Source organism: Acipenser ruthenus, chromosome 24, assembly GCF_902713425.1.
Source record: "Acipenser ruthenus chromosome 24, fAciRut3.2 maternal haplotype, whole genome shotgun sequence".
Taxonomy (NCBI): Eukaryota; Metazoa; Chordata; class Actinopteri; order Acipenseriformes; family Acipenseridae; genus Acipenser; species Acipenser ruthenus.
This window is the reverse complement of record NC_081212.1, coordinates 27,519,200-27,540,770: the sequence shown is the minus strand read 5'-3', so window position 1 is coordinate 27,540,770 and position 21,571 is coordinate 27,519,200. Positions and strand designations below refer to the sequence as shown.

Here is a 21,571-nt window from a genome sequence, read left to right as displayed (position 1 = left end):
AATGATGTTCTCTCCCCACAATTACAGTAACTAGGGACTGCCGTGCTTCCGCACAAAGTGTGGCTCGTGTTTCTGTTGGGAGAGGGCTGATTCCTCAGTACACAAAGGAAATGTTTTGTGGATTACACCGCTTTGAGGCAAGGGTGCGTTGTGGCTCCCTGTACAGAGATACTAGCGACGCCACCACTGAAATTGACCAGTGATTAAAGGTGAGATTCAATTTAAAGGACTGAGAAATTGGAAATCTAATTTCAGCTGTGTCTCTGTAAGAGAAACTATTCAGTTAATTTTCTACCTGCGGAACACCCAGAAAAGCTTCAATAGGAATTCAGACTTCAATTAAAGGAAGCATTCAAAAAATATATATTCTTCATAGATTGAATTTGTGGCCTCATAAAACAGTGCTGGAGTTAACATTCCTTAGTAACATTCTCCATTTTATTTAGTGCTTTATTTACAGATAGAGTGCATTTTAGGGTAATCATTTAATAACATGTTAAATCAACAAGGGCAGAATGAGGTGTAAAAAAAAAACAAACAAAAAAACGGCTCTAGTGCTGGAAGAAACATATTCTAATGTGGTATTTGAAAAACAGTGCCCTTGTAAATTGGGATTTGCATTGAGAAACAGATTGCTTGCTACAGTGTGTTTCTAAAGGTCAGTACAGTACTGTGAGCAACAGAAACAAATGGGTGCTGTCCATGGTATCTCTCCACCTTCATTTGCTAGTGTTGCTTAGGGGCCTGTAATACAACAAGGACAAATGAAACTGCAGCATAATTCATTTACAACACGGAAAACAAATGAATCACACGTGCATATTTTATTTATAACGCGGGTTACATGGTTTTCTGTTGGTTATATATATATATATATATATATATATATACAGTGCCTTGCGAAAGTATTCGGCCCCCTTGAACTTTGCGACCTTTTGCCACATTTCAGGCTTCAAACATAAAGATATGAAACTGTAATTTTTTGTGAAGAATCAACAACAAGTGGGACACAATCATGAAGTGGAACGAAATTTATTGGATATTTCAAACTTTTTTAACAAATAAAAAACTGAAAAATTGGGCGTGCAAAATTATTCAGCCCCCTTAAGTTAATACTTTGTAGCGCCACCTTTTGCTGCGATTACAGCTGTAAGTCACTTGGGGTATGTCTCTATCAGTTTTGCACATCGAGAGACTGAAATTTTTGCCCATTCCTCCTTGCAAAACAGCTCGAGCTCAGTGAGGTTGGATGGAGAGCATTTGTGAACAGCAGTTTTCAGTTCTTTCCACAGATTCTCGATTGGATTCAGGTCTGGACTTTGACTTGGCCATTCTAACACCTGGATATGTTTATTTGTGAACCATTCCATTGTAGATTTTGCTTTATGTTTTGGATCATTGTCTTGTTGGAAGACAAATCTCCGTCCCAGTCTCAGGTCTTTTGCAGACTCCATCAGGTTTTCTTCCAGAATGGTCCTGTATTTGGCTCCATCCATCTTCCCATCAATTTTAACCATCTTCCCTGTCCCTGCTGAAGAAAAGCAGGCCCAAACCATGATGCTGCCACCACCATGTTTGACAGTGGGGATGGTGTGTTCAGGGTGATGAGCTGTGTTGCTTTTACGCCAAACATAACGTTTTGCATTGTTGCCAAAAAGTTCGATTTTGGTTTCATCTGACCAGAGCACCTTCTTCCACATGTTTGGTGTGTCTCCCAGGTGGCTTGTGGCAAACTGTAAACGACACTTTTTATGGATATCTTTAAGAAATGGCTTTCTTCTTGCCACTCTTCCATAAAGGCCAGATTTGTGCAGTATACGACTGATTGTTGTCCTATGGACAGAGTCTCCCACCTCAGCTGTAGATCTCTGCAGTTCATCCAGAGTGATCATGGGCCTCTTGGCTGCATCTCTGATCAGTCTTCTCCTTGTATGAGCTGAAAGTTTAGAGGGACGGCCAGGTCTTGGTAGATTTGCAGTGGTCTGATACTCCTTCCATTTCAATATTATCGCTTGCACAGTGCTCCTTGGGATGTTTAAAGCTTGGGAAATCTTTTTGTATCCAAATCCGGCTTTAAACTTCTCCACAACAGTATCTCGGACCTGCCTGGTGTGTTCCTTGTTCTTCATGATGCTCTCTGCGCTTTAAACGGACCTCTGAGACTATCACAGTGCAGGTGCATTTATACGGAGACTTGATTACACACAGGTGGATTCTATTTATCATCATTAGTCATTTAGGTCAACATTGGATCATTCAGAGATCCTCACTGAACTTCTGGAGAGAGTTTGCTGCACTGAAAGTAAAGGGGCTGAATAATTTTGCACGCCCAATTTTTCAGTTTTTTATTTGTTAAAAAAGTTTGAAATATCCAATAAATTTCGTTCCACTTCATGATTGTGTCCCACTTGTTGTTGATTCTTCACAAAAAATTACAGTTTCATATCTTTATGTTTGAAGCCTGAAATGTGGCAAAAGGTCGCAAAGTTCAAGGGGGCCGAATACTTTCGCAAGGCACTGTATATATATATATATATATATATATATATATATATACACACACACAGTATATATTCATTCAGTATGCGGTTTTTTGTCTGTTTAAAAAGAATATTTTAGTTACTTGGTAAATGCACATGTACTTACACATTACACTGTTACTATGCATAGCTACAATGTACATCTTTTTGCACTATATATGTAACTACACAATTGTATCAGAAAATTGTTAGGGTTAGGGTTTGGGTTATATTGTCCAAAAAGATGTACAAATTAAGTGCACTGTAAATATGCATAATAACAGTGTAATTATGTGTTAGTGCACATGCATTTTCTAAGTAACTACTATGTAAATACATAGTAATTAGAGACACCATGTAAAGTGTTACCCTTTACTGTATATTCAATTCCAAGACAGGGATAGTGCACCCCTTGTTGGGCCAGTGTTTGAAAACATTGATCCACATCCTCAAAAGTAATCTTAACTAAAGGGAATTTAACTAAGAAACTATGAAGGAGACCAGATTTCAGCAGGACAGTAATGAACCTCGAGCAAACAGACTGAAGCAAGCAGAGTAAACACTGGGACTGCTGCTCCCCTCCAAAGGAGACACACTTCATATTGCTAATTGACTCCAAGCTCTAATTGGGTGCTGAGCCAGACCCTGTGAATTAAAGCCATCAGTTTGGATGAAAATGACCAGCTTTGAAGCTATATGCTTGAGAGAGAGCGAGTGATCCAAAGAGCTACCCAAAAAGCAGCTGTGACTAACAGTCATCATTTAATCCTCCTAATAATAGGATCAGTTACACATAGCCGGTGCACTCATTATTTCTGTTTGGGTTGGTTTTTAATGGCTTTAACTGCATATGTTTCTTTTTATTGTGAGTCGACTCTTGTTTTGTTTATTAAGCCTGAAATGCATTCGCTGCAATTGATAGGAAACAAAAAGGGGTGCATTTGCCCATTTATTCTTTTACCGAATTTTGTGTTTATTTTTTTTAACATGCAAATGAAAGGGGAGGCAGGGCTGCTGTCATTGTGCAGAAATATCATGGAGGAGGTGTAACCATTTTAAACATGTCATTGTCATGCTGTTTGTTTATAATTTAATGCTGTTTTAGGTAACGCTTTACATTAAGGGGTAAGTATAGGTGCAGTGCAAATAATTGCAGATGCACAATTCAGGAAGCTATTTATGTTTAAATAAAAAGGTGTCTTGTTAAAAAAAATTAAAAAATGCTAATGTTCTTTTTGGATTTGCGGCCGGGCAATTATTTTGCACTGTGCCCTATGTAAGCTTAAGAGCAATGCAAATTACTCAACACACACATAATGATCTGCAATTATGATAATGAGGGTCTCAATGAGTGCATCAGTCTATTTAGCAGCCACACGTGTAGCCCAGAGGTGACAGAGTTAGGAGCACAGAGAGCAGTAGGTGCTGTATGACATTTGTGGAGCACGAAAATACAAACCAAAAAGAAAATATGTCCTCTTGGCTGCAGAAAAGAAAAGAAAAGTTTTCTAAGGAGGAGCTGAGAGTCCTTATGGCTGAGGTCACTCAGCATGAAACAGAGTTGTTTGGAAAAGCCTCAGCCAACATCAGTTATGTAGTATCCTTAGGAAATGATATGTATTGGCCTGCCCTTTTCAGCATGACATCCAGAAATTTGCCTAGCACTCTGGAAAAGGTGGATTGGGCTATCCCTCCAGACATTCCAACTGTGGTCTGAAAGGAACCAGAGGCTAAGTATTGCAGAGAACACATCACTTTCACATGTAGAGGGAGAGCGGTCCCTTACATCTACCCCTGTGTCTCTAATTACTGTGTATTTACATAGTAGTTACTTAGTATATACATATGTACTTACACATCATTACAGTGTTATTACGCATAGTTACAATGTAGTTAATGTGTAAATCTTTTTGCATGCTATAACCCGAACCCGAACCCTAACCTTTTACTGATATAAGATTCACACATAAGTACATTGTAACTATTCATAATCACATTGTAATTATGTGCAAGTGCACATGTATTTACTATGTAATAAGAGACACTTATTGTAAAGTGTTACCCACTTTAGTAAAAGGTTAAAGATCCTGAACAGTTTTACAACATGTTTATCCCTTGAACGTAACAGGAATAAATATGCTTCCTGATTGCTTACCGCTGGGATACTGTCAGATGTTCTTGAGAGACATTAACATCATGTGCGTGAGAACACCTTCTTTGAGCTCTATTAGAGAGAGCAGCACAACTCATCATCACCGCTCTTCTCAGAGAGTACGCCATTAAACATTGAAAACAGGAGGGAAAGAGAGAAAAGAAGAGTGGCTCATTAGAAGAAAATATTGCACACCATTTCAGGAGAGGCGTTTTAATCAGATTTCAATTGTGTGTATTTTAATTCAATATATCATTGAGGTGGATGGAGTTTCAATCACTTTCTTTTGAGGTGATAGGAAGCCTCATAACAAGAGAACATTTCAAAGCACTTCAGCGTGTCCTGCAGCCCCTCGACAAAGTCGCGCTAATGAAGATATTTAAGACACGTTTGTATCCCTCCTGCCAGACAGAGACAGCTTCCTGCCACTTATGCAAAATTGCACTTAACAGCTCCCTGATGAAAAGGAATACTTTTGTGTGCTTTCTGATCACCGTGAAAGCAACCACCAGGCGAGACCGAAAACTCCCCCAAAAAATGAATAAATAAATAAAATAAATAAACATCAAAAGTAAAACGCAACAAACGTGGTGACAGAGCCTAACGGTGCTGTAAATTTAAATCGTCTTTGTGAAATCTGTTTCTGCTTTATCGAGTAATATTAATTAAACAGGTGCGCTTTACAAAACTGAAACGACATTCACTCTGCTGTTTGCAATCTGTTTGAGCGTTAATTCTTTTATTTTCATATTTCTGATAATAAAAAAAATTCAGATGTTAATTTGATTATGCCTGTGATCACTACTAGTGTCTAGCATTAATACTGAATGGTATATACAGGGAAAGTCTGAATGGTATATACAGGGAAAGTCTGAATGGTATATACAGGGAAAGTCTGAATGGTATATACAGGGAAAGTCTGAATGGTATATACAGGGAAAGTCTGAATGGTATATACAGAGAAAGTCTGAATGGTATATACAGGGAAAGTCTGAATGGTATATACAGGGAAAGTCTGAATGGTATATACAGGGAAAGTCTGAATGGTATATACAGGGAAAGTCTTTGCAAACTATTTAATCGTGCAAACATTGTCATATAAATTCGCAGTGTCTCCAGTATTATATGTAAATATTAGTGAACAGTGATATCATAACTACTCTCATTCTGTTGTTACACATGAAGTTAAATAATAACTAAACTATAACTACACAACTAATATTTATAGTGTAATTTAACTGTTATAAAACAACTTAAGAGAACAAATAATAAAAACAGAGCTGTCTTTACTAGATTACATGAACAAATGGACTCAGAATGAATCCATAGTGTATATTCTTTGAGAGGGGCTGGAGGCTGGGGGCTAGGGTTTGACTCAAATGCCAGTATGTGACTCTCTTCCTTTTCACTCTTGCAAAGGTCAGACTCGACTGTGTGCATTTAGATGGAAAACAAGAGCTATCCTCTCAATCTCAATCTCTCCTTCTTGAATTCTCTTTGGCAGCTCTGAGTTTTGACTTGTTGGTGTCTGAGACACCACACATACAGTACATACGTATACACACGCATGCACGCACGTACAGATGCACACATGCACACACCCTGTGGGTGCCTCACATTATATTTTGCTTAAATTCTTACATATATACTGTATATGTATATATTTTTGTACACTCCCTTGCCTGAGCTAGCACTGCTGTCTGAAATGTTTCTGTCAATGGATACCATCAGGCTTTCCCAGCTAAATACACAGCAAATCTCTTGAACTGTTCTGAACAGGGTTAGACAGAGTCGAGTTACGGGCCATACAATCCCTCTTGTGTTGCGATACCCCCTCGGCGAGGCTCCCAGAGGAAGGAGGTTGGGAGGTTGGGCTAAGGCCTAGCGCTCGCCATCAAAGCCTGGACTGCCGTAGACTGTTTCCACACTCTGAGGTTTCAGGGTTTCCTCCCTCCAGAGTGAAATATTAGAATCATTACTTAGTTCATTTAACCTTCGCTGAAATGAAAAATTCCCTAATGTATATCATTTTTCTTATCTGGGCTTCTTTTCTTCTCTCTCTCTCTCTCTCTCTCTCTCTCTCTCTCTCTCTCTCTCTCTCTCTCTCTCTCTCTCTCTCTAAAACTACTTGGCTGTTGTCAGTGGTGTGACGCTTTTATATGCATACTTTTCCTCAACCATAGAAGGAGCTATAAAAGGCAATAGTATAAAGTCTATAAACTTTTTGAATATTTTAAGACCGTAATAACTTTATTATGGAGCCAGTAAAAACTATTTACTTGCAACCAACTCCATATATTAATCATATATTAGGCCTCATGGATATATAACTATACTTTCTGTGTGATTTCTATGTTGTTTTCTTTTATCCATTTATCACAGTAGATGTTAATCTAAATTGCTTTGTGAGACAGATTTAGGTCCCCTGTTGTTAATGGACCAGTACAGCCAAAGCATGTCAGACATGACTGGAAATTCCTAACTAGTATGCAGTTAAATGACATTTATTGTAGCAGGGATCTCATTTTCACACTTGAGGCTAACATGACCCCCGCTGCCAGCTGCTTATAATTTTGACAGATGCAGACACATTTCTCGGAGGCTCAAAGCAGCAACTGGCCTAGTACCAGCAGGTTGTATTCAAGGCTTTCGTGAGGATGATTTGTTCTAACAGTGGCATCGCTGTTACAGGCTGAGCCAGGGAGTAGGCTTACACTGGACAAGCGTTAACTGCGTCCATAATAACCGTCTAAATAATCCAGCATGTGGCTCGCCGGGGGGTATTGGAGTACAAGCTATTTATACAGAGATACAATTAACGGCATGCTAATGAATGTGCTGCTCTTTCCAAATAAATGCTGCTCCTTCCAAGCAGTGTAACCAGATCCTTGATTTGAACCCAACACCGGCATCAGGTTATTAATGGACAGTACCGATCCTGAACATTATCCAGCATGCACACTCTGCTGATACTTCACATAACCGCGCGCTGAGGAAATGTCAGAGCACAAATACTACCCGGGCCCCCGTATTGTGTATCAACAGATTTGAACACTGTTCTGGTTGGGAAGGTCCCTCCAGGACCTGTCAGTCAGTCAGTCATGCAAGGAGCTGACCTGTACAGCGATGGGCAACAAGATTGAGGGGCTACCACCTCAGGTCAGACGTGGTCCTGCAGCATTATTATATTTATAATGTGTTCTACTTTTATGGCACTGTGATAGAGAGAGAAAGGATCGATGCTGCAAATCTCCCTCCCGATTAGAAAGGGCGCTGTGTAAGGGGGAAGGTAAGCTGCCGCCTAGATCTGCCACCTCGGTGGTAGGTGGAAACCGGAAGGTGACCATATTAGGAGGGGCGCGTAGCTGCAAGTACTCAGGACGATTCCATTGCAGTCAGCTGCGGGGCAGCCCTCTATTGGAGAACTCATGGCGACGCGTTGGCTGCAGGGAGGAGTTTGCTGGGTACAAAGGGGAAGCAGCTATGTCAAAACCTCCCCTTGCGCTGAGAATGAAATGCAAACGGCCGGAGCCTGTATTGTTTTTATGAGTTTGGATTACGTGTGTTTTGTGTTGCAGAGGAGGAGTGAGCCGCGGACCGGCGATTGATAAAGAGCACGTCCTTGCACTGCACAGCACAGCACAGCACAGCACAGCACCACTCACGGCACCACGCTTCTCTGGAGCGAGAGCACTGCGCGCACAGAGAACGCGGGGACGGACAAAGTCCCGTTTTTGTTTATTTTTAGAAAAGCTGCCGTGTACCCCCCCCCGATACCATCGCTGGTAAAGGGGTGGACTTATTTTGTGTTTGTTGTTATTATTTTTATTATTATTAAAATCCACAGACTGTTTTGGGAGAAAAGGATTGTGTGGACTGGATTTATTTACTGCACCACTGCACCTGATCGCACTTGGTGTCAAGAAGTGGGATTATAAATGGACCCAACCGCATTGGCAGCGCTGTTGGAGGCGCAGGAGCGGAGGCATCAGGAATCATTGACGGCCATGATGGAAAGGATGCATGGCTTGTTCCTGGAGGCCAATCGGGGGAGGGAACCGGCGGTTCAACCAGCAGTACCCCTACCAAGGGTAAGGGTAGTGAAGATGTCGCTGGAGGATGACCCTGAGGCTTACTTAGTTGCCTTTGAAAGGCAGGCAACAGCAGCTCAGTGGCCTCGGGAGTGGTGGGCTACCCAGTTGGGCCCCAATTTGATCGGAGAGGCCCAGGCAGCCTACCAAGCCTTGACACATGAGCAAGCCCTGGTGTACGACCAGGTGAAGCAGGCCATTCTCCAGCGGCTGGACATCACAGAGGAGACACATCGCCGCCGGTTCCGGGAGTACCAGCGCCCCCCAGGACTGCGACCCCGCGTGGTGGCCCAGCAACTAGTGGATCATGTGACCCGGTGGCTCTGCCCCGGCACCAACGATGCAGAAAAAATCACCGAGCTGATTGCCATAGAGCAGTTCGTGAAGGTGCTGGGGCCGGACACCCAGAACTGGGTCACCAGGCATCGACCCACCACGCTAGAGGCAGCAGTCCGATTGGCTGAGGGGTATGAGGATGCCTTGGCATCAGCTCCTGTGGTCGTTACCCCCGCTCCTCCCTCCAACCGACCCCGGACAGGACCGACTCCAAGGACAGGACCCCCACAGCACTTCACCCCCTCCCCCCACGGGGCTACTTCTCATCGGCACCCCACGGGTGGCCTTCCTCCACCCCAATGGAGGGCGAGGTCGACCCCCAGCGGGGTGAGAGCAGAGAACCCCTCCCCACTGCCGAACCGGCAGCGGGACACGCAAGCTCCGTGGGCGCCCTTTCACCCCACGTGTTACCGGTGCCATGAGGTCGGCCACCTTGCGCGGAATTGTCCGGCGGCGATGGAATGTGGTGCGGCCTCCCATTACCTACCAACAGCACCAGGTAAGTCCAGGGGTAATGATTGGGAGGGGCCTTGCATTGTTGATGTACGGGTTGGTGATGTGAGTACCCACGCGTTAGTGGACTCAGGATGTGGGCAGACTTTAATTGAAGAAGCTCTGTTGGCGGGGGTACCTTGGTGGTCACGCGGGGTCGTGGTCATTTCCTGTATTCACGGGGATAACAAGGACTACCCCCTCACTAAATTAGATGTGACGATTGGATGTCATTCCCGCCGCGTAATCGTGGCAGTGGCTGCAAAGTTGCCATATCCAGTTATTTTAGGTCGAGACTGGCCATATTTTGAAACAATGATTAATAAAACGGTAACGCCAGTCTCCGGTAAGACCATGGGAGCAGCGGGGGAAACTATTGGGAAAATATTCCCGCTGCAAGCTGATTTGTTCTATTCCCGATTTCGCCCGAAAAAAACAAAAAAAGAGCGAAGGGTCGAAAAATGGGAAGGAATGTCAATAAGACAAGGCTGGGGTTTGGTGGGGGAAACTTCAGAGTCTGTTAAATGTAAGGGAAAGGGGATTGGGACTCAGTGTGACCTGCGGGGGCAGGTTACTGGGGCCCCCAGTGCTGAAGCTACTGTAGCTCCGCTCGATATCCCGAAGTTCTGGGACCGAGATGTGGACCTAGCGTTGGAACAAAAGAATGATCCTTCGCTGGCACACATCTGGGGGCAGGTTCGGTCTATCGAGGGGAAGGATGTAGAGGATAACCGGCCGCTTACATATCCTCACCACATTATTGTCGGGCATTTGCTGTATAGGGTATCCCAAGCCACGAGCACAAGCCAGATTGTAACACAATTACTCGTTCCTCAGTCTTTTCGACGTGAGATCATGCGGTTGGCTCACGATGTCCCATGTTCGGGCCATTTAGGTAGCGATAAGACTCGGGAACGAATATTGGCTCGATTTTATTGGATGGGAGTCTATAGTGAGGTGACGCGATATGTAGCGGGGTGTCCGGAATGCCAGCAAGTAGCGCCGGGGCGGGTTCGCCCGGCCCCGCTGGTCCCACTGCCCCTGATCTCAGTTCCCTTTGAACGCATTGCTATGGACATAGTGGGTCCCTTGAGCCAGTCTGACTCTGGATACACGCATATTTTGGTAGTGGTGGACTACGCGACCAGATATCCAGAGGCAGTACCATTGAGATCTACTAGTGCCGCAGCAGTTGCTCGAGAGTTAGTACAGATTATAACGAGAGTAGGGATTCCAAAAGAAATCCTCACTGATCACGGAACGAACTTCATGTCACAGTGTTTGAAAGAATTGTATAAATTGTTGCAAATTAAGTCCATTCGAACCTCTGTTTATCACCCGCAGACGGACGGTTTGGTGGAACGTTTTAATCAGACTTTAAAACAGATGCTGAAGCGGTTTGTCACCCAAGAGCAGAAACATTGGGCTAAACTCCTCCCCTACCTGATGTTTGCAGTGAGAGAGGTGCCTCAGAGCTCGACTGGGTTCTCTCCCTTTGAGCTGCTGTATGGGAGGCAACCACGGGGCATTCTGGATCTTGTGAAAGAAGGGTGGGAGGAGCAAACAAAAACTTCCAAAAACATAGTCAAATACGTAATCCTGTTAAGAGACCGCCTGGAATTGGTTGGTCGTTTGGCACAAGAAAACCTAAAACTAGCTCAGCATCGCCAAGAGCAGCAGTACAACAAACAAGCAAGAATTCGGACTTTTCGGCCAGGTGATAAAGTACTGCTGCTACTTCCTTCATCAGAGTCTAAGTTGTATGCTAAATGGCAGGGGCCATATGAGGTGATACGGGGAATTGGTAATGTGAATTATGAAATTAGACAACCCAATCGCCGAAATAAGACAGAAATTTATCACATTAACTTGCTAAAACCCTGGAATGAAAGGGAGGCCCTGTTTATAGCTGGTGACAGTTTAGAAGAGGATTTTGGTCCCACTGTCAATCCATTAGCTGCAACTAACATTCCGATGGGAGAACAGTTACTTCCGGATCAGGAACGTGAGCTCTTCCAGTTGGTGGAAAGGTTTAGTGATGTTTTTTCTGATTTGCCCGGCAGGACTAATGTTATTTCTCATGCTATTATTACTCCGCCAGGTGTCAGGGTCCGAGAGAGACCGTACCGGATCCCGGAGAGTCGCAGGGGTCCCGTTCACGAGGAGGTGGAGGATATGCTCAGGCTTGGAGTCATTGAGCCTTCCCGGAGCGAGTGGTGCAGTCCTATCGTGATGGTGGGCAAAAAGGACGGCTCCACTCGGTTCTGTGTGGATTTCCGGAAGGTCAATGCCATCTCTAAGTTTGATGCGTATCCAATGCCCCGAGTGGACGAGCTCCTCGACCGACTGGGTAAGGCGCGGTTAATTTCGACTTTGGATCTGACGAAGGGGTACTGGCAGATTCCACTCACTCAGAGCTCAAAAGAGAAAACTGCTTTCTCTACCCCAGATGGCTTGTTCCATTTCCGGACCATGCCCTTCGGGTTGCATGGAGCTCCCGCCACCTTTCAGAGACTGATGGACCAGGTCTTGGCTCCTCATCATCAGTACGCAGCCGCATACATCGATGATGTAGTGATTTTTAGCTCCACCTGGAAGGAGCATATTATTAGGCTTTCAGCCGTCCTACAGTCTCTAAGGGGGGCTGGGCTAACAGCCAAGCTGGGCAAGTGTGCATTTGGCAAACAGGAGACCCAGTATCTTGGCTATATTATGGGTAATGGCCGGGTAAAGCCTATCGCCTCCAAAGTCCAGGCGCTGGTGGAGACGGCGATCCCGAGAACCAAGTCACAGGTGAGATCACTACTGGGGTTAGCCGGCTATTATCGCCGTTTTATCCCCGAGTATGCCACCATAGTCAACCCCCTGGTCGATCTCACCCGAAAGGCTGCTCCAAAATTAGTTAAATGGACAGGGCAGTGTCAGGAAGCATTTGATATGATTAAGAAGCGACTCTGTCAAGCTCCCGCTCTGATTTCACCAGATTTCAGCAAAGAGTTCATCCTTCAGACTGATGCCTCCCACATTGGTCTGGGGGCGGTCCTGTCCCAACAAGTTGACGGAGTGGAACACCCTATCATTTATTTGAGCAAAAAAATGGCTCCTAGGGAAATTAACTACTCTGTCATTGAGAAGGAGTGTTTAGCCATCAAATGGGCTACTCATGCTCTTCGCTATTACTTGTTGGGGCGTTCTTTCTCTCTTGTCACTGATCATGCTCCTTTAAGGTGGTTACACACGATGAAGGACAATAACGCTCGGATAACTCGGTGGTATCTGGCGCTGCAACCCTTCCACTATACAGTGAAACATCGTGCGGGTAAGGAGCATCAAAATGCAGATTTTTTTTCAAGGGAGGGGGGACCATTGGGGAATGTAGTGTTGGCCGAGTGTTCCTTCGGCATCACTCTGAGGGGTGAGATATGTGATAGAGAGAGAAAGGATCGATGCTGCAAATCTCCCTCCCGATTAGAAAGGGCGCTGTGTAAGGGGGAAGGTAAGCTGCCGCCTAGATCTGCCACCTCGGTGGTAGGTGGAAACCGGAAGGTGACCATATTAGGAGGGGCGCGTAGCTGCAAGTACTCAGGACGATTCCATTGCAGTCAGCTGCGGGGCAGCCCTCTATTGGAGAACTCATGGCGACGCGTTGGCTGCAGGGAGGAGTTTGCTGGGTACAAAGGGGAAGCAGCTATGTCAAAACCTCCCCTTGCGCTGAGAATGAAATGCAAACGGCCGGAGCCTGTATTGTTTTTATGAGTTTGGATTACGTGTGTTTTGTGTTGCAGAGGAGGAGTGAGCCGCGGACCGGCGATTGATAAAGAGCACGTCCTTGCACTGCACAGCACAGCACAGCACAGCACAGCACCACTCACGGCACCACGCTTCTCTGGAGCGAGAGCACTGCGCGCACAGAGAACGCGGGGACGGACAAAGTCCCGTTTTTGTTTATTTTTAGAAAAGCTGCCGTGTACCCCCCCCCCGATACCATCGCTGGTAAAGGGGTGGACTTATTTTGTGTTTGTTGTTATTATTTTTATTATTATTAAAATCCACAGACTGTTTTGGGAGAAAAGGATTGTGTGGACTGGATTTATTTACTGCACCACTGCACCTGATCACAGGCACACACACATTATAAAATTAATAAAGCACAGTATGTAGAGCCAATGATTGCGTAATTTTGCGTTTTGCAAATCCTAATGCACTTCCAACATTAAAAGCACATTGTCTACTGTGTGTTGTTGCAAACTTCTCTGCTCACAGGAGAGCTGCTGCAAGCTTAGTTTAGGAAGCCCAGGCTAATTGAATTGAGCAGAACCCTGTATCCCAGGAGGAGATCCTGCTCTGCTGCAACCTGGTCTTTCGAATTACACAAACCTGCCATTGCTAGCCTAAGACTCGGAGGCCGGCCATAGCTCCCAGCGGGGGCCTGTTTACACCTCCATCCAGCTGGCCACATGACAGCAACAGCTAAACCCAGCGAGCTGTGCAGAGATGATCTGAGGAGGGTAGTGACACTTGTCATCGCCAGGATCGCGTAGCCACCTGTGCCTGTGTGATTTGCCGAGGCTGTCTCTCTCCTAATGCTGCCCCGCGGCATGTGTTGGGCTGCATATCACCATCTCTCAACCTGAGCAGTTACAAGCCTAGATGAAACCCTAGACAAGCCAATTATCTCTCGTCTCACCCAGCAGTAAAGAAGAGATTTATAACAGTGGACACAAGTGCACTCTTAGGTTGCTTCAGTACTCTCAGGCTTCGGGAGCAGAGGCTGCTGCTGTAAATGCTTGTAGACATGTGATATCCCTGTTCTGAGGTGTAACTCTTTTTATATCTGCTGGATAAAAACAAGCACCTTAGATGTGATTGGTATTTCCAATACTCTTGTATGTGCCTAATTGTGAATTAAACATATTCAATACGTGTACCTCTATTTTGAAGTGTCTCTCTTTACCCATGCATGATAAACCCCAATAAAACGACGACCCTTCAATAAATATAATCAAAGGTGCATTAAGAGTTTAAATGTTACTTGTCTGCTGCCATGGTTTACTGCCAACCTCTTCCTAAAGAGAGACAGAGGATTTTTTTCCCCTGTCTCGTCGTCTCTCTCTCTCAGTTTAAGTGCTATCCTGTAACCCTGCTTGGCTAGGGGAGGTGATAGAGATGTTTATTTTCAGAAAGTCTGTTAGGAAAGCCGCCCCCGGTCACCCGAGTATCTGTTTGGATTAAAGCAATGTCAACAGATTCGTTTTGACAGGATTCATTTCAGGGACCCAGAGACGCCGTCTGCTATCTGCTGCGGTGCGTACAGGCACTTGACAGCAAAGCTTTCACATCTCAGTAGTGTCAATTTAGCCTTAATGGAAAACTCTGTTTTATTGCAGACTTGCCATATATACGAGTGCACTCCCCTGTTCTGCCTTGTGCTCTGTGTTATTTCAAGCTAACACTTCTAAGATCATTCTGCCTCTCTTTCCCTCTCAGAATTATTTTTTGGATGTTCCACTGCATGTATATCCTGTATATTAGAACACATTTACACGCTCAGTATTGGAATGTGTTGAATGTAAAATGGGCCTACAGGTTTGAAATTGACCACTTTTTATGTAAGTTTTAAAGGTAAGGTAAATTGAGGCCATGCATACACTGCGATGACAGTACAAGGTCCACATAATAAAACATAGTCTATTCAATTGATTTCAATGGTGGCCTATCAAAATACTGCCGCTGTTAACAATTAATAAAGGAGCAGAGGTCATGGCAATTTAACACCCAGCAGTGCAATTATTTAAACAATCTGCTGTGGTTCAGATCAAGTGAATAGACAGCAGTGTCTTTTAAAGGGTTGGTACAAAGCTCCTTTATCTTTAAAGCACCACTCATGATTCTTATTAGAGCAGGATAACACGTTGCAGTGCAGCGGTTGGTCATTATAATTTCCTTTCAGCATGTAGCTCGTAGTTTAAGAGCTTTTAACCTCCTCTCATCTCACGACAGGGGTCAGAATGCGTAACGGCCGTGAGCCACACACAACATGTTCATCAGCTTGGTTTATTAGCAAACACGGGATAGTATGCTGTACCTACAGTACAGTGCTGCAACCCAAGGAACGGGGTTGGGTTCTAGTTACACTTTGTGGCTTGTTAGTCAGCAACAGGAAACATCATAGTTTTTTTAGAGACCTGAATAAAAAGATGATTGGCAGCCTCCTGTAACGTGACTGGTGTCATCTCAAAAAAGAAACCGCTGATCCACAGAGCTGCGCTGCTCCACATGCCTTCTACTTGTGCTGTCATTCCCAAAGAGATCTTAATTATAACGGAGGCGCTGCTCATTCCTTTCGACTGCTGGGACAGGGAAGCGGCTGCAGCAGTAGAGGAAGGCTCTGGCTGCTCCCTGCTGGGTCCTGACACAGCCTTGCAGGGTGGCTAGGTCAGAGACACTCAGTGGAAACACCTTGACGTGTTAGCGCTGGCAAAAGAACAAAAAAAAAAATAGTAATAATAATTGGGTGACCTTAGAGGTGCTTTTTTGAAGCCTGATTTAACTGAGTAGGAGTTGCAAACAGATGCCCATTCAGATTGATTACATGGAAGTACCGCTCACAGACAGGGCTCATTCCCTGCAACTCTCCCAAACAATCCACGAGTCTCTGAGCACATGAGCACTTTGCATCTGAGTCCCACCCTTTAGGGCTAGCCGTACCCTGTCTTCTTGGTTGAGTGTAATAATACAAATTGCCATTGGAGACACATGTCCTCAGTTAATACTACATTTTTTGCTAAGTGCTATTAGTTTTTTTTGCCCTAAAACGTGTTATAGCAAGAATGTATTATAAGTAAAAGGGATGTGATAATTGGTGCCCCAACCAATGTAATATACAGGAGGTCAGGAAGTGGTTTACAGTGTTAGCGCTGTGTTCTGACAGACATGACGAAAGCCTCTCCCCAGGTTTGCCTTGTACAATTGCTACCTGGCAGTGTGGAATGAGAGCGTGGGTGAGGAACACAGGCCTGGTCCTCTGCTGCAGCCCCAGGTAGCACACAACAAGCCCAGGCATGCACAGCAGGAGACACAGGCAGCCCCTCCTGCCCCTATGCTCAAGCACCTCTCAGGCCTGCTGTCTCCTCCAGCTAACCTGCAGTTCACCTTCCTGCTTAGCCCTTGCAATGACCTTCTCCTCCTCACATGGTCTGTCTCTGTGGAAATGTCTGCATTAGGTCTGGCTGCTGTGTTGTGCTGTGTTGCAGTCACAGTGTTCTGACTACTGCGTAAATGTTAATGTCACAGAGGAGAACAGTTCTAATACTTATAATACTAATTATACAATAGTTTCTATAGTACTGTTTACTGTGCTGGTATGGCCGTACCACACAAAGGGGAAAGTATCCATTGTTATATTTTTCTGGTAAAAGAAAATACAAAACCCCAGTTTGACTCTGGTGGATCAAAGTGACAAGATCTGTTTATTTGGCAAGGCATGACGTCCTTACAGCGCATTTTCATTTAATCCAATCTGCCTCTCTTGAAACCACAATGGCGTGCACAACCAGTCTGTTAGCCTTAGGAAAAGCTGTTTGAAAATATTTGTTTACTGACATGAAAATTACAGGAAGGAGTTCTAAGTGAGTGGAGATCACCTTGTGGCCTGTGTAGCATGTGTGTCAACCTGCATACATGTCTACCAGCACTTGACAACAGCAAGAAGACCGTTTGCTAGATAACTGGTAGAATGTGATGTACATTTTTCCCAAGGACAGTGGTACTCAACTCCGGTCCTCGAGGACCATTCCTGTCCAGGCGCTTTGTTACAGTGAGGTCATGCTGCTTGCAGATCATTTTAAATAATGAAGGAGCTGGCTGAAACAAATATCTGGACTGGAGTAACTCTCAAGTTGAGTACCACTGCCCTACAATATTACACTGCATGAGACATCAGGGATAAGCAGAGACAACGTAACTGTATATTTAAAAAAAGGAGAATACTAATAAGGAAATGAGTGATGCTGCTCCAGTCTTCAGGGAAACTCCACGTTTCTGTTTCTACAGATTTTGTTTCAATCTGAACCAGTATTTATATAATTAAATATTGTAAGTACCATATTTCAATAACCTTTTTTTTAATGCACTGTTTACAAAGAAAGGAAAACAGCCTCAGTGTATATGTGTTAACTATTCTATTACACCTTCAGATATTTATTTTAAAAAACATCCATTTTAGTACCTGGTTGCATCAAAAACCTGGACTGTCCTTGTTCTCGCAAGGGTCAGATTGAGAAACATGTAAATCAATCCTTAGTAAACCATTAGTGATTTTGTTGTTCTCCAGCTTTTTTTTTTTATTAACCTCAAGCTTTTGAAATCAGAGATAATATGCAGCTTGTGGCACCGTGCCTATCTGACTCTGTGATCTGTCTGTCAACACGTACACTTTATAAACAGAGACCGTTTTGTTCAATCTGTGTGCATATGGATTGCTATTAAAGTAAAGAATGCACTCCTCCCTTTCGCTCTTGGAGGCTGTACATCCCTCAGTGATCTTACTCAATAGAAACATCTATTACCAAACCGCAAATGCTTGACATATTGAAGTAAAAAAAAAAAAAAAAAAGGCCCACACAGTTTAAAGAGATAATCTTGCAACACGATAAGCTGAGATCTGATAAATTGTTTCCTGTTGTGTGGAATATTTCACATTCCGGGGCGGAGAAACAAACCTGTGCTCGCTGCGGCCGCTGCCTCCTTCAGAAGACATGGCCGATGTTTGTCTGGACCTGTTACCCTCACGCAGATAACACTGAAGAATGATTTCTTGTTCCTGGTGGGTAATGCTGAATGGGCGTCCAAAACAAACAAATAAATAATACTAACTACCAAAAACAGGTTCCCATGGGGGCTTTCCTTTACATTGAGTGTGCGCACCAAGCAGTCTATACAGGTACTTATCAGGAACGGAAATAAATGCTTTGAATACGATGAGGGCTCCTTACCTCCAGAAGATACGAGCCAAGGTGCATTCAGTAAATAACATTCTTGAGTGTGTGTAGTACAGTAGTATTGGGAGCAGGATACATGGTCACAAAGCAATTGGACCAGTGCGGGGTGGGGGTTTAGATGCCACACCATTCCCCTGGAAAACAAAACATGAGTAATTGTATACTATTGTTAGTATGAATACGTTTTCCAATGTATCTCATTTAGTTACCAAAATAGATCATATAATTAATGATCAATACTATATATGTTTTTTGCAGGTCATACAAAGTAGGCCAACACATGTATCATGAAAGTGCCGTGCCCTGCGTGCTATGAAATGAATCGTATCCTGATCTAGCATTTCTAAAGACCTTCAGGCTCAATCGCTCCAGGCTGAGGCATTGACATTGCTAATAGGTTTCTGTTGTGTTTCAGCTGTATTGAGTAGCAGGGCTGTAACTGTCAGCTAGTTAAGGACAGGTCGGGCATTACTGTTGGTGTCTCCAAATCTACTTTGGGTCTCCGGGACTAATTAGAGCATTTTTTTTTTATCATGCCAGTTTTTCAACCCAATTTGAAATGCTCAATTCAAATGTCACCTCATCACTGCAACAGGCCTACCATTCAGGAGAACTGAAGCACAACGGGCGACCGCCTTCAATTTTTCTTACACATGGAACATAATCAACAAATGTTGGTGAGCTACTGAACCAGGCCTTGTTGGATGCTGCCAGACCAGTAGTGGGCGCTGTAGCGTGATGAGGAGAGCAAAGGCTAGTTTCCCTGTGGGGCCCCCAGCCAAGATAGGCAACTCGCATGACTCATTCTGTGCTTTTACTGGCTTATCCACAGGGAACTCTCCTTCAGAGACCATTTAAAATCACCTTGCTTGGTGAAGTGACACCTTCGAATGACATGGCGTGCCAGTCAAGGGAATCAGTCAGGGCTTCATTTATTCAGTGCAAAAGGATAAGGACTCCTCTCCTGTATCCTAGCATTTAGGGAAGGCAGAGCACTCCTCCTTACCGCACAGAAATACATCAGTGATTAAATGCAGGTCTTTCGGCTACTTAGACTGCTCACAGTAATTGCTGTGGCATTTCATTGCCATTAGTTGCTATGGGAATTAATAAGTCTGTTTCAAAGAGAGTTGTAAGCAAACACTGTAAATAGGTGAAGCCATAGGGTGGCACTTGTTGTTGCTTCTCCTTCACTGTGGTGTTAATAACAAGCACACGAACATGGGTCTGTACGTTAAGCCTTCTCTTTTGCTTACAGAACTCAGTGGTACAAAGATCAGCTCTAAGTTTAAGGGTGCTGCTATTTAGATATGCCATTGTTGAGGTCCTTTCAACAGACCCCATGTTCCTGCACTGATGCTTATCACGTTCTCCTTTGACTTCCAGATGTATTACACTGCAGGGTCCTCGTCTTCTCAAGAGCCCCTCTGAGATGCAATGGATTGTTTTAAAAGGATATCCTGCCTCAACCCAGACGAGTCACAGACTGCAGTGACGACATTAGCCAGGACAGGACAGGAGACAGACAAAGCATGGGGCTGTGCACTGAGCTAAAGTCAGAGGCATAGCCAATCAGGAGAAAAGCACCATGAGAAAACAGAAAGCTCCGAGGCTGGGAGCAGGAATGTAAGTATGGAAAGTGAACTCCTGAATCCAGCTATCAGGAATCCTGCCAAGCATTTGAGGATAGACTGAGGGGTAAGGGCTGGAAACACCTAGCACCAAATTTCAAACAAGCTCCCAAGGCAAGAGGATAAGTGATACATATATATATATATATATATATATATATATATATATATATATACACACACACACACACACACTGAATGTCTATGTCTTTTTTCAAGCACAGCTCTTGATATAAGGCACTACGTTTCTGCACTGTAGCACTAGCATGCTCGTCTGATTCCAAGACATTTGTAGCAAGAAGCCCTCAGCGCACCACATAAAGGATGTAAGGTTTAATGTTAAATAAACAAACTTTCCTATCCCGTCTTTTATTGACTCCATCCTGCAATCTGGTTTTAAGGAAAACATACATTTTGCTCAATATAAACATTCATGTTGGGAGCTAGCAGTTTCTGCCTGTGGTTAAGCAACCACCTAGCTTCCTCTGCGGTAAGCAACACAGGATAAATAGCTAGCATTTATGTGAATGTCAGAGGCTTTTTTGGTTCACCCATCTGGTACTCAGTCTGCGTTGCGAAAATTAAACAGACAGCTACAAATGTTTGACAGTCTGCCTCCGAGTTCAGAGGAGTTTTTATGATCTAACCACAGAGGGAGGTGATTTAATGTTGACTTTATACACCAAAGCAAAAGAACAAATCCATTAGACACCTTAAGAGCACGTTCAGTACAGCAAGGCGGTTTACAGCAGAGATGTCTGATGTTTTCAGCTTTGGAACTGTCATCCGTATTTAATTAAAAAAAAAAGTTATTGTTTGAAGCACATGCAAAGTATGCTGCCATTGCTCCTGAAAAGAATAACATACAAAGTCAGGATCCTAACAGAACTAGCATGTCATTACGTGGATGGCAGCCCATATGGCACAGATGTAATTCCATGGAATTACACCTTTATTCCCTTCTTTGCTATTGTGCAATTAAAAAGATTCAAGGGAAAAAAACAGGAATCCGTCAAACACAGCAGGCAATGCACACTAATTTGCTAAACTGTGATTCATATGTAATTTCATAGAAACCAGAGCCTTTATGTAGAAATCTGATTTATAAGGTCATTGCACTTCAATTGTTGGAAGAAATATTGCATGCATAATATTCTGGGAGGCAGTTAGATTTTTAATGCAAAGTATTTTTTTTTTATTCCAACTTATATGACATCTTGCCCTTTCTTAATTATTTTTCACACATGTAGAAGAAATCGCGGCACATTACAGCATTTAAATAAGATGCTAATTGCTTCTGCTGTTGGTAGCACTCCATTATTTCAATAGCTACTTTGTATTCATTTGGAAA

General features: G+C 43.8%; 1 protein-coding gene and 1 long non-coding RNA gene across 2 annotated transcripts in view; both read left to right on the top strand.

Annotated features, from left to right (window-relative positions):
- The window catches only part of LOC117964226 (uncharacterized), a 58,321-nt gene extending 37,988 nt beyond the window's left edge, over positions 1-20,333 (top strand). The window contains exon 5 of the long non-coding RNA XR_009308448.1: positions 19,976-20,333. This is a non-coding gene — a long non-coding RNA (uncharacterized LOC117964226). The remainder of the gene's footprint in view (positions 1-19,975) is intronic.
- Positions 8,486-13,562, top strand: LOC131700613 (zinc finger and SCAN domain-containing protein 29-like). Its single transcript, XM_058999082.1, has 2 exons — positions 8,486-9,597; positions 13,376-13,562. The coding sequence occupies exons 1-2, from the start codon at positions 8,610-8,612 to the stop codon at positions 13,384-13,386; spliced, it is 999 nt and encodes a 332-aa protein (XP_058855065.1). The 5' UTR covers positions 8,486-8,609; the 3' UTR covers positions 13,387-13,562.
- Positions 20,334-21,571: the final 1,238 nt, after the last annotated feature.